General features: G+C 44.6%; 1 protein-coding gene across 1 annotated transcript; it reads right to left on the reverse strand.

Moving 5' to 3' along the window:
• Nucleotides 1604-2644, reverse strand: LOC109821273. The gene has a single exon (XM_020387458.1). The coding sequence runs from the start codon at nucleotides 2642-2644 to the stop codon at nucleotides 1604-1606; it is 1041 nt and encodes a 346-aa protein (XP_020243047.1).

Below are 14012 nucleotides of genomic sequence, written 5' to 3' on the forward strand. Positions count from 1 at the left end.
TTCCATCTCACCTAGTCCGAATGCTTCAAGCACTCTACTACCGACTTAGGTTCTGGATCCAGATTATTTACAGAGATAGTAAGAGCAACTATAGAGGCAACTATGTTGTCGACAACTTTTATATTTCTATTATATATTTCTCCTTTTTCACAAATTCGTGGCCACTGCAATTCTTATTTTATGTCAACCAAATCCTCGTCATTTCCCTTAACAATTGGATTTGGCCGTTCCGCATCTCTAGTATTGTGATTATCTAGTGCACGTGCAATTTACTGGAGATTCCATCTTCAGGATGAACCTCTTCTGGAGGTTATGGGAGTGACTGTCTTTCTATATATATAATTTAGTTTGCCGCGGACTTTTATCTTTTACACTAACATGTTTTATATGCTTCTGGCACAATATGCTTCTGGCATACCAAATCATCAATGATATATTCAACATGAATATGGGGCTTAGTCACTCTTTTCTTGGCAGATTATCATGTGAACTTCTGGTTCAGTTTGACTAGTACGTGGATATAAATATTAAAGATCTTTTTCACCAATGAAATTTCTTGACATTATTTTATATTTTGGACACTAATCTCCCCCTAATGTCGAGAATTGATCTTCAATAAAAATGCAGTCAGCGTACTAAATTATAAATTGATCCCTTAACATGGGCCATAGGTACTAAATTATTGACGGAGTTTCATAAATAATGTATGTACCTTCACCGAGGTCCCATAGAGGTACGCTATGATGGTGATATAGAAACATGGACTGCAAATAAATAATATGCAGATGGGAAATGTTTCGTTTCTTCACCATGTATTAGATAAAGGGGGAAAATTATGATATGCAGTTGGTCGGATTTGGTTTGAATGCCCCATTTAATTTAAGGAAATTCGACAAATCATATTTTGCCCAAGATGACCCAATAGCTCATGCCAGAATTTAAAAGAATTTGGGTCCCTAAATCTTAATAATCCTCGCAACATGGTTAGTATTAGGTCGGATATATGTGTAGTACAACCCTGAGGAGAAAGATGGAAGCTTCTCTACAACCTACTTCTGACATCTAATTGACTGAGTCATGAGAAGATGTTTAGCACCATTCTCATTTTCGTTTTCTATTAGACTGAAAAAAATAAGAAGGGTACGTTTGGATTCTGGATATAATAGTGCATCATTGATAATTAATTCTGTACCCATAGGAAGTATTAGTAAAGCTCTGCCGGAGCCAACTATCAACACATTGTCGTTAGCAATGGTGGTTACACTTCCTTGTTTTTCAGTCAAAGTTTGGAAGAATTTTCTATCTTTCAGGATAGTATGAGTTGTAGCACTATCTACCAAGCACAAGATGGTCTCCTTCTCCATGGGTTGTATGCGAGAGTTGTCATGCTATTTTTTTTAATGAAATATTCATATAAGCACAACAAAAATAAGGTAAGGGGGTAATAATCATTTAAGCAAAATTCATACGAACTTGAAATTGTCTTACAAAAACATGCAAAATAAGTCTTAGAAAAATTCTAAATTATCTTAACAAAAGCAACTAGAACAAGTCTGAAAAACGAAATAGACTAATAAAACATGCATAGATAGTGATAACATGATCACTCCTGGTCACCAAAATCATCAAGCTCCATCTTTAATAAGTCATCATCGTCCAGATTCAGGTTATCATCATAATTGTCATCTTTCAGGGTCATGTTTGCTTCAGGCAAACTGGCATGATGTTTTTCACCTTGTTTTGACTTCCCCTTTGAGTCCTTCAACATTCTCTGATAGGCCTCAACCAAATGTTTCGGTGTACGACATGTGCGAGACCAATGGTCCTCACATCCACACCGATAGCAAGCTTGCTTGTTATTAGCAACCTGTTGATGAGAGTTAGGCTTGTTTGAAGGAGATCTATCCTTGTTCTGACCCTTGCCACGGTCCTGAAGACCATAAGCATTGCGACGACCACGACCTCTACCACCACGATAAGACCCGCGACCACGTCCACGACCTCTACCATGTTCACGCCCATGAGTATTACTCTGATTTGTGGCATGTGCTTCAGGCACAGCTTGCGAACCAACTGATCTAGAATTATGGTTGCGCATCAGAAGTTGGTTGTGTTTCTCTGCAACTAGTAACACAGAGATCAATTCAGAGTGTTTTGAATAGTTTTTGGTCCTGTACTGCTGCTGGAGTATAAGATTACTTGCATGGAATGTAGAGAGGGTCTTTTCAATCAATTCAGCCTCTGTAATGTTCTGCTTACAGAGCTTCAGCTGTGAGACAATGCGGTGGAGAGTTGAATTGTATTCAGTTACGGATTTAAAATCCTGAAATCGCAAGTTCAACCAATCATACTGTGCTTGCGGAAGCATAATAGTCGTCTGTTGGTCAAAGCGATCCTTCAGGGATTGCCATAGAATAGCAGGATCTTTTTTAGTAAGGTACTCATTTTTCAGGTCTTTGTTGAGATGATGACGAAGAAAAATCAATGCCTTTGCCTTCTGGGCAGAGGTGCTCTGAGAAGCTGGATCAATAGTGCTGCTTAAATCACAAGAATCTAGGTAGATTTCAACATCCAAGGCCCAAGTCAAGTAGTTGCTGCCATCAACGGCAAGCTCAGCAAATGCCCTTTTGGATATGTCAGACATTTTTCAGAAATGCTATAATTATCAAAAGAAGATATATCAATCCACCAAATTTATAAAATATTACACTATACAAGATGTGCATACAAACAGAAGTGAATAAATAAAGGAGCCACAGTGCATGTCTCTGTTCTAATTAGCTAGGACAAGTGATCAATCAACAGAAGGTGTGCATTTGTAAATTGTATTAAACCAGACTGCATGAAATCAACATATAGTAAATAGTTTATATGCAGTTTATGTGCTTATGTTTGCAGCATGTTCTTATCCAGATAGTCAAAAAAAAATGGGGGAACTGTAATGAAAGAAGAGCTCTGCCATCTAGAAAATTATAGGCTTGTTCCATGCAGTTTGATCATGAGCACATTCTTTTGTTGCTAATTACCAAACACCTGTTCTCCATTATACCTTAACATTATTGTCCTTAAAAAATCCAGGGACTGTCGTTTATAATTGAGTTGGCATCATAATACTTCAAGACCTTGGTAAACCTTGAATAGGCAAGCTGTTTTTTTTTTCGTTTTAACTTATTCATGACTAAGATATCATAAATGATTTGCATCACTTGCACAAGCTGTTTTTTTTTTCGTTTTAACTTATTCATGACTAAGATATCATAAATGATTTGCATCACTTGCACCTCTATAAACGAACTTTTTAAGTCCTCTTTTTGGATGCATGTATATTCCATGTTACTTTTTAGCTTACATGTCATACGCGGTGTAAAAAGAGAAACATCTTTAACGTTTGTAACTAATAGTCACTAGGATTTCTACACAAGTCAAAAATCTTACAATTATTTAGCAATAAGATGAGTAGTATTTCAGTAAAACCATTGTTAACAGCAATAGAAGCTTAATTTCACTACGTGTTAAATCGATGCTATGATATAAATGTCATATGATGATTTCTACTCATATTCAACTGTCTAAACAGCTAGACGAAATAACAGAACAATGAATTTAGTATGAGCAGTGAACATAATATGGAATTTAATGGATATTATGTAAATAGACAAATGCCGAATGTATTATTACCTTGCAGAAGATGTACACCTAAAAATCTATTACTACGAACCGATGATCACGAACCGGCTAGAGCCACTCGTGCTGATAACGTGTTGTAATATACTAAAGAAATGAAACAAGAGACAAGAGACAAGAGAAGAAGAGAAATTGTAATCTTATTATTCTCCACCCATCCATTTCCATACATCGTACAATTTATAGATACATGATGGAATACAAAAGGACAAGAAATAAATAGTCCACATACAAAGTAATGTCCACATACATTTTGTCTTTTAGATATCAACAAAATATCTTTTAGATTTCAACACTTTTAACAACTTCGAAAAATGCTTGTTTTTAATTGATAAAGTACAAAGTTTATTTTGGTAAAAATATTGTATCTACTCCTCTATATTTAAAGGACTCAAAGATTTACTGTTCATACTACAATAAATACTACAGCGAAGTCCTATAACATGAACAATAAAATTTTGGATCATCCTTTAGGTATAGTGGAATAAATTTACTATTAACGCTACAGTAATTTACTGTATCATTTTAAACATGTAATAATCAAATTAAATATATTAAACCTTAGTGGGAGATGTTTGCGGGGAAAGTTGTTGTATTCATTGCTGTATTCATTACAACTTCCGTCGTTACAACGAAACAAAAAGATGGCCTTTTTATAAGACTCTTACACAATGAAAACAAAAAAAAGTACAACTCTCTTCAAACAAACGCAGAGATCATTTATCGGTCTTCTGCTTGCGTGGGTCTTTTGCCTGTGACGGGGACGTCAATATCCGTGGACCACCTGGCACTCAGATCTGTTCCGAAAGAATCGGACAGAGCTTCGTTGATCCGCGTGAGATCTAGAAGCCTGAAGCGTCTATCTCGGCTAAAACGAGATATCAGCTCTTCTTAGTGATTACCGGCGAAGGGTAATACTAAGGAAAAGGGGGAACGGGTGATGAAGGCTCTGATGAAGACCTCTCCTCTCCTTGTTGAAGCGCTCGACCACTCTTCACTGCAGCAGGGCTTCGCCAACTTCTCCAAAAATCCGGGTGTCTCGGAATTTCCGAGACACCCTTGGGGTGTCTCGAAAATTCCGAGACACCTTGGGGTGTCTTGGAAATTTCCGAGACACCCCTGGGGTGTCTCGGAATTTCCGAGACACCCCTTGGGGTGTTTTGGAACTTCTGAGACTCCGTTGGTGCATTCGATTTGTTTTCGCCGTAGATCCTTCGTCCGAACTCGGATTTGACTGATTCCAAGTGCGTTGGATGCTTGACGAAGAGTTCGATCCGCTCTGGTCGTTGGATTGTCTGTAGAGTGATAGAGGCATGAAGGGCGTTGTCCTTTTTGTGAACACCGCCGGGTTCCCGATTGGTCCGGGTCTTCGTTGTTCCGAAATCCTATCCGCTCACGTAGCTCGTCGATTCACTTCAGTCGTTCGTCGACGTCAATTGGACTCCTGTGGATCGGATAGTGATGTTCATCGTCGCTCTTTAACACTGAACCGTTCGTGGAGACCTATAGGCAATTTTCAATGCCTACAGATACCCCCTCCAAAGTGTTCCGGACTCGTTTCTTTTATAGAAGAGGCTGGAATACTTTGGATGTGATTGGTCTAGCCTTCAGTCAGTGTAAGGACCTGTAGTTAGCTTCAACTCTTGGCTCCTTCGATTTTCGGTCTATTCGATGCTTTGACGAATAGCCAAGGTTCTTCCGGCGCTGCGTTTATCGTCTGGCCGTCGTCGGAGTCTCGAGTTTGCAGCTGATGGATTGAGTTTGGCTCGTGTCATTGAATTGACTTTGAACTACCTCCGCCACATCGTGCTGGCTTAGGGTTTCGGACCACCGTGTGTTGACTTTTTGTCGCAACGCGTTGGCCGACGTTGACCTAGGGTTACGCGTTGACCGGCGTTGACCCTTAGGGTGTTGACCCTAGGGTTTTGCATCCTCGAACGTTGACTTCTGTCGCAACGCGTTGACTGGCGTTGACCTAGGGTTACGCGTTGACCGGCGTTGACCCTTAGGGTTTTGGATCGTCGAACGTTGACTCTGGTTGCAACGCGTTGACTGGCGTTGACCTAGGGTTACGCGTTGACTGGCGTTGACCTAGGGTTACGTGTTGACCGGCATTGACCCTAAGGTTTTGAATCGTCGAACGTTGATTAGTGTGGATTGGCGTTGACCTAGGGTTACGCGTTGACCGGCGTTGATCCTTAGGGTTTTGAATCGTCAAATGTTGACTCTGATCGCAACGCGTTGACTGGCGTTGACCTAGGGTCACGCGTTGACCGGCGTTGACCCTTAGGGTTTTGAATCGTCAAATGTTGACTCTGATCGCAACGCGTTGACTGGCGTTGACCTAGGGTACGCGTTATAGCGGTCCCAGGTGTCGGGGCTGCAGGACCAACTGTTAAAGCTGATTCATCTGCATGTGTGGATTTTATCCTGAACTTGTTGGATGCTCAAGTCACGAGACCAACTAGTGGAGCTGGTGCGTCAATGACTTGCATTTATAGAATTTTTGGCAAATTCTTAGCCATCAACGGGTTTGGTAAGCCTTTACCGACTACCGTTTGAGTCGGGCTAGCATGCGGATTATCTAAATCCGTTCCACATGTGACGTTGTGCTAAGAGAGTTAACGCTCTTAGTGCTACGATATTGAATACGTAGACTTCGTCTTTCTCACGGGAATAGACTACCCGGCGACGCGTGTTAGGCATTGACTTTAGGATTTTTGGCTAACCCCCAGCCTTCAACGGATTTGATTAGCCTTTACCGACTACCGTTTGAGTCGGGCTAGTATGTGGATTGTAACGCTGTGCTAAGAGAGTGAATTCTCTTAGACTTTGTGCTATGATGTTGAATACATAGGCTTCGCCATTGTTACGGGAATAGGCTACCCGGCAACGGGTATTAGACGTTGACTTATCCCTACTTAGGCTTCGGGATAAAAATACCCCAGACTGGTATTCTGGTGTCTTTTTCAATCGGTAAAAGACTAAACCGGCGACACGTGTTAGGTGTCGACATATCCTTTCTTAGGATTCAGGATGACATTCCCCATGCGTGTAAGGCATGGATTTTGGTGTTATTAATAACACCCTGCTATATTCTATCTTCGGCCGGAAAGGGAAACGGGAGAGGAAGAATTTTATATTCTATCTCCCGGTGCTGAAGAGGAAGAATTTTATATTCTATCTACAGCTGGAAAGGAAACTCGAGGTGGGATCTCCACCCCCAGAATCCGGAAAGGTGAAACTAGGAGTGGGATCTCCACCCCGAGAATCGGAATGATTCGAATGACCCTAACTTTTGAAGGTTTGATCACTCGATTTGAAAGTGGACCTCTCGTTCATTGGAGGAATCGAGAGGGGATTTTGGCTTTGGCCCTAACTTTTATAGGTTTGACCAGAAAGCAAAGAAAGTGGAATACGGGTAGCAAAGAAAGTGCCAACTCGTATTATCACTCAAAGGGAGACTTTAATGCTAGGCGTTTAGGACCTATCACGTTAAGTCTGAGAAATGCCAATGACTGGCAGATGGAAATGTTGGTGGATCCACTATCGTTTAATTTGATCAGCGGATGGTTTGGTGAGGAAAGATTAACCCATCAGAGGATTGGATCTCATCTCACAAGAAAGATTAACCTACCAGAGGATTGGATCTCATCTCACAAAAATAACTCATAAGAGTTAGAGAATTTTCGATGAAAATAAGAAGAAACATTCTGACCTTCAGAGTTCGAATGTAGATTTCTTATTTGTCAATTCCACAATGATTGGGTTATCCCTAAGAATACCCATGTGGTATTCACCCCCAGTTTCCTCTGCGGAACTGGTTCGGATATTTATTCTCAGTTACTTGACCGGGTTATCCTTAAGAATATTAGCGTAATATCCTCCAGGAACTTCCCGTCAATGGTAGGAAATAATTTAGACTCATATACCTATTGGAGTATCAGGGAGCAGTTTAACCTCTTATACCGGTCGGAGGATCAAGAAGCAGTTTATACTCTTATACTTGTCGGAGTGTTAAGGAGCAGTTTATACTCTTATACTTGTCGGAGTCTCAGGGAGAAGTTTAACCTCTTATACCGGTCGGAGTGTTGAGAAGCAGTTTATACTCATATACTCTGTCGGAGTCTTGAGAAGCAGTTTATACTCATATACTCTGTCGGAGTCTTGAGAAGCAGTTTATACTCATATACTCTTCGGAGTTTTGAGAAGTAGTTTATACTCATATACTCTTCGGAGTTTTGCCGTTCTCAAATGGCTTACCCTAGCGTTATGACGCCGGCTTCAACCAAGGTTTGGATGCTATTCTTTAAAGTAAAGCAAGCCTTGGTGGGATGAAGGATCCTCCTGTGGTACGCGCAGTACTTCGGATCCGCAGAATCGTCAGCTTCCTCCTGATTCATGATGGGCGGGAGCTTGATTTTGTTGTTTTCGAGAAGAGACTCGAAGATGGCGGGAATGTCTTCGTCCTTGAACGAGTACTCTTCCTGGGCTTCTCGATCCGAAGTCTTCTGCTGTCTTCGGAGCGGCTGTTGTGGCGTTTGATTAACGTCAATAACTGTTGCAGGTGCGTCCCCTTCATTGTAGGCATTAAAAATTGCATATAGGTCTCCACGAACGGTTCAGTGTTAAAGAGCGACGATGAACGTCACTATCCGAGCCACAGGAGTCCAATTGACGTCGACGAACGTTTGATCATCGTCAATAACCGTTGCAGGTACGTCCTCTTCATCATGAGGTACGAGATCTGAATCCAGAGGGTTGACCATCAGTTGGCTCCTCTCGGCTTTCCGCCTTCTGATGAAGCGTTCAGCCTGTTCTCCTCGAGCCTTCAACTCTTTCCAGGTATTGAGCGGCTCTATTCCCATCACGTCCAAGATATTAATGGACAAGTTGTTCTGACAAGTCTGCAAGATGAATTCCTCCGTGACGGGATCCCTGCAGTTCATTGCCTGATTGCGGAAGCGTTTGATGAAGGTATCCACCGACTCTCCGCCTTTTTGTTTCTCGTCAAAGAGTGTCCTGATCGACACCTCGGTGTCATCATCGAAGAAATGGGCGAGAAACATGCCTTCCAAGTCCTCCCAGCTGTTGATGCTTCCGGGCTTGAGACGGCGGTACCAATCGAAGGCAGGCCCGCGAAGGGTGCCAACGAATGACCGAACCATCAAAGGCTCGTTGCCCGAAATCACCCCCAAGTGGGACTTGAAGTAGATTAGATGCTGAGTGGGGGAGCCTTTTCCGTTGAACGGCGTGAAGTTGATCAGGTTGAACTTCGCCGGATACGGGATCGAATCCCACTTCCTCGGGTAAGGACACGGAATGCCGGTCCTCTTCACCTCCCGAACAGACATCAGGGCTTCGAATTTTCTTTCGAGTTCCTTTATCTTTTCGGCCTCACCCATATCCTGTTTTGGATAAGTTTCGAGAGGAATCATACGGCCACCCCCAGTGTTATCATCACTGGTGGGTCCACCCCCAGCGTCTTCGATTTTTCTTTCGAGCTCCTTTATCTTTTCGGCCTCACCCATATCCTGTTTTGGATACGTTTCGAGAGGAATCATACGGCCACCCCCAGTGTTGTCACTACTGGTGGGTCCACTCCCAGCGCTATCATCACTGGTGGGTCCACCCCCAGCGCTGTTAATTTTAGTGGGGCCACCCCCAGTATTCTTGGGTGGTGCGTTGGCCATGACGATTTCGACCACCTCCGGCTCGCTGTTGACTGCAGCGTTCTGGGTGCGATGGTTGGACTCGACTAGCCGGTTCGACAGAGCTCGGATTCGTTGATCGTGCATTTGTCTCATCTCTTGTATAGCCACTTCCATTTCAAACTTGAAGATTTCCTTCTGCTTAGTCAGGGCCTCTTCAATGATTTTGGCTATCTGATCTGTGTTGACCATGAGTACCTCTCGAGCTTGCCCTATGCTAGACGTTGTGTCATCAGAGGCGAGCGCGGAATAGGAATCCGAGAGTTCATCATCGGAATGGACTTCTTCATGAATCCCACGGTCGTCGTTATCTCCGACGGCTTCTAGCTGAAGCTGAGCTGTTCTCGAATTGACCCTGCTTCCTGGAGAGGAATTAGAGTCGGAATCACCTGAGATGATTGGGGATTTTCCCTTGTTGACCATGTTGATAGTCACTTCTAGGGGTTCATCATCTCGAGCAATCGATCCTCTTTGGTGGGAACGCCTCGATTTGGGTTTTGTCGTTCCATCGGAGATTCCCTCGAATATCGAGACCCTCTGTGGAGCGGTCTTGGGGCAGCTACAGGCTGATAATACTGCCCTGATAAGTTTGGTACACGGACAGTGAGAATCCGCTTCCCGGGTGTTTCTCTTTCGAGATTCATCCGCACCCCCAGCCCGATAGTACAACTCATCGACGTTGCCGTCGGAGTAACCTATCGGCTGCTCACATGGGTTCTCAGGTATAACGCGTTCGTCTGTCCGACGCGTCTTCTTCTGAGTAAACATTGCCTTGTTGGCCTCCGCAAGAGTCGCACGTTTGGAATCACTCCTTTGTGAGGGTGAAACCTTAACGGGCTCTTGGTCCTTTGCACGCACCGCCGAGCTGGTTGTTGCAGAGATCGATTTGTTAGGAGATCGTGTACGACCCCCAGTCTGGATGTTGGCTCGAGGCTCCTTCAACGATCCCCAGCTTTCCTTGACAAGCGCTTTTCCTCGATTCTCGGGTAGAGCGTCGATACGGTTGTTCAGAGGATTCTTGAACTTGGGGAAATCCACGCTGCGGTGGGGCTTTACCGAAGGTTCGGGACCTGAAATGGACGAAGGTTGGAGAGCAATATTACCTGCTTTTACCTTAGGCGTTGATTCGGCCTTTGGCATCCAAACTCGTTCGGACCTCGGCGATCTCTTAACGGCCTCTCCCTTTAGCATTTCTCGTGCTTTTTGGACCAGGGCTCGGGCATGCGCACGCAAGGCGCGGCGCTTCTGGATTCGCTCCTCGAGAGTAGAACGGGTTCTTTTGACATGAACCCATTTGTTTGTTTCTGCTTCGGAGGAGGGGCTGGTTGTTTGCCGTGGTTGCTCCTGGCGTTGCCTGGATTTTAGATCCACGTTATAGCGGATCCCATCCATTGGCTCCAAAGCCTCGGCCAGCTGACGAGCAAGACGTTGACGTCGTCTTTGTCGTGTTCTCTTTGACACTGCGGGAGCGTCTTCAGAAGCCAACTCCTCGGCGGAAGAGGAATCCGGATCTGCGATCTCGACCAGGTTGGACGACGTGGGGACGTCGCGTGGTGCAAGTGCAGAGGCGGCAACGGGGTCTTGGATTTTTGAACCGAAGGACCTGCAATCATTTATGAAAGAGGTTACCTTTCTGTACCCGTTTGGAGAGGCGGATCTGGAGGAGGAGGAAGAGAGGCCTTCTTTGAACCGTTGTTGATCGAGCTCGTGTTCTTCATTCACCCCGATCTTGAGTGCTGGTTGCGTCACGACGGCGTCGGTTGCGATGCCGTTGGCTCCCACTGTGGTCGCCAGCTTGTTTGCGGAAAAAGTTGCTGTATTCATTGCTGCATTCATTACAACTTCAATCGTTACAATGAAATAAAAAGATAGCCTTTTTATAAGACCGGTACACAATGAAAACAAAAGAAATACAACTCTTTTCAAACAAACGCAAGATCTGTTTGTCATCTCTTGCTTGCGTGGGTCTTTTGCCTGTGACGGGGATGTTGAACCGCAGCGTGGATTTCCTCAAGTTTAGGAATCCTCTGAAGGATCGTATCGGCGCTCTACCCGAGAATCGAGGAAAAGCGCTTGATAAGGAGAGCTGGAGATCATTGAACGAGCCACAAGCCAACACCCGGACTGGGGGTCGTACGCGACCTCCTAACAAACGGATTCCTGCAATGGCCAGCTTGGCAGTGCGTGCAAAAGACCAAGAGCCCGTTAAGGTTTTGCAACAACCAGCTCGGCGGTGCGTGCAAAGGACCAAGAGCCCGTTAAGGTTTCACCCTCACAAAGGAGTGATTCCAAACGTGCGACTCTTGCAGAGGCCAATAAGGTAGTGTTTACTCAGAAGAAGACGCGTCGGACAGACGAACGCGTTATACCTGAGAACCCATGTGAGCAGCCGATAGGTTACTCCGACGGGAACGTCGATGAGTTGTACTATCAGGCTGGGGGTACGAATAAATCTCGAAAGAGAAGTACCCGGGAAGCGGACTCTCACTGTCCGTGTACCAAAATTATCAGGGCAGTATTATCAACATGTAGCTGCCCCAAGACCGCTCCACAGAGGGTCTCGATATTCGAGAGAATCTCCAATGAAACGACGAAGCCCAAATCAGGGCGTTTCCACCAAAGAGGATCGGTTGCTCGGGATGATGAATTCCCAGAAGTTACCAATTTCTCTCCAAGAAGCAGAGTCAATTCGGGAGTAGCTCAGCTTCAGCTAGAAGCCGTCGGAGATAACGACGACCGTGGGATCCATGAAGAAGTCCATTCCGATGATGAGCTCTCAAATTCTCATTCCGCTCTTGCCTCTGACAATACAACGTCTAGCATAGGGCAAGCTCGAGAAGTGTGCATGGTCAACACCGAGCAGATAGCCAAAATCATTGAAGAGGCCCTGGCTAAGCAAAAGGAAATCTTCAAGTTCGAAATGAAAATGGCTATGCAAGAAATGAGACAAATGCACGACCAACAAATCCGAGCTTTGTCAAATCAGCTTGTGGAACCCACAAATGCACGACCAACACATCCGAGCTTTGTCGAATCAGCTAGGTGAATCCAGCCGTCGCAACACTGCTAACCAAACAGGTAGCGATTCAGATGTGGATGAACACAATACTGGGGGTGGCCCTACTAAGAATAACGACGCTGGGGGTGGACCCACCAATGATGATAACACTGGGGGTGGCCGTATTATTCCTCTCGAAAATTATCCAAAACAGGATACAGATGAGGCCGAGAAGATGAAGGATCTCGAAAGAAAAATTGACGCCCTGATGTCTGCTCGAGAGGTGAAGAAGACCGGCATTCCGTGTCCTTACCCGAAAGAGTGGGATTCGATCCCGTATCCGGCGAAATTCAACTTGATCAACTGCATCTAATCTACTTCAAGTCCCACTTGGGGGTGATCTCTGGCAACGAGCCTTTGATGGTTCGGTCATTCGTTGGCACCCTTCGCGGGCCTGCTTTCGATTGGTACCGCCGTCTCAAGCCCGGAAGCATCAACAGCTGGGAGGACCTGGAAAGCATGTTCCTCGCTCATTTCTTCGATGATGACACCGAAGTGTCGCTCAGGACACTCTTCGATCAAAAACAAAAAGACGGAGAGTCAGTGGATACCTTCATCAAACGCTTCCACAATCAGGCAATGAACTGTAAGGATCCCGTCACGAAGGAGTTCATCTTGCAGACTTGTCATAACAATTTGTCCATTAATATCTTGGACGTTATGGGAGTAGAGCCGCTCAATACCTGGAAAGAATTGAAGGTGTGCGGAGAACAGGCCGAACGCTTCCTCAGAAGGAGGAAGGCCGAGAGGAGCCAACCGATGGTTAGCCCTCTGAATTCGAGTCTCGTACCTCATGATGAAGGGGACACACCTGCAACAGTTATTGACGTTGATCAAACGCCACAACAACAGCTCCGAAGACAACAGAATACTTCGGATCGAGAGGCCCAGGAAGAGTACTCGTTCAAGGACGAAGACATTCCCACCATCTTCGAGTCCCTTCTCGAAAACAACAAAATCAAGCTCCCCCCCATCATGAATCAGGAGGAAGCTGACGATTCTGCGGATCCGGAGTACTGCGCGTACCACAGGAGGATCCTTCATCCCACCAAGGCTTGCTTTACTTTAAAGAACAGTATCCAAACCTTGGTTGAAGCCGGCGTTATAACGCTAGGGTTAGCCAATTGAGAACGGCAACACTCCGACAAGTATAAGAGTATAAACTGCTTCTTAACACTCCGACAAGTATAAGAGTATAAACTGCTTCTTAAAACTCCGAAGAGTATATGAGTATAAACTGCTTCTCAATCCTCCGACCGGTATAGGAGGTTAAACTGCTTCCTGATACTCCAATAGGTATATGAGTCTAAACTATTTCCTACCATTGACGGGAAGTTCCTGGAAGATATTACGCTAATATCCTTAAGGATAACCCGGTCAGATAACAAAGTCAAACCCAGTTCCAAGAGAGAAGCTGGGGGTGGATAATCCAATATATCGGGAAGTTCCCGGAAGAATACCACATGGGTATTCTTAGGGATAACCCGGTCATTGTAGAATTGATGAATAAGAAATTCACGTTCGAACTCTGAAGGTCAGAATGTCTCTTCTTATTCTTA

This window comes from Asparagus officinalis, chromosome 8, assembly GCF_001876935.1.
Source record: "Asparagus officinalis chromosome 8, Aspof.V1, whole genome shotgun sequence".
NCBI lineage: Eukaryota > Viridiplantae > Streptophyta > Magnoliopsida > Asparagales > Asparagaceae > Asparagus > Asparagus officinalis.

Excerpts from the sequence above, each read along its gene's own strand:
- LOC109821273 (XM_020387458.1), bottom strand. The coding sequence starts at position 2,644 with ATGTCTGACATATCCAAAAGGGCATTTGCTGAGCTTGCCGTTGATGGC.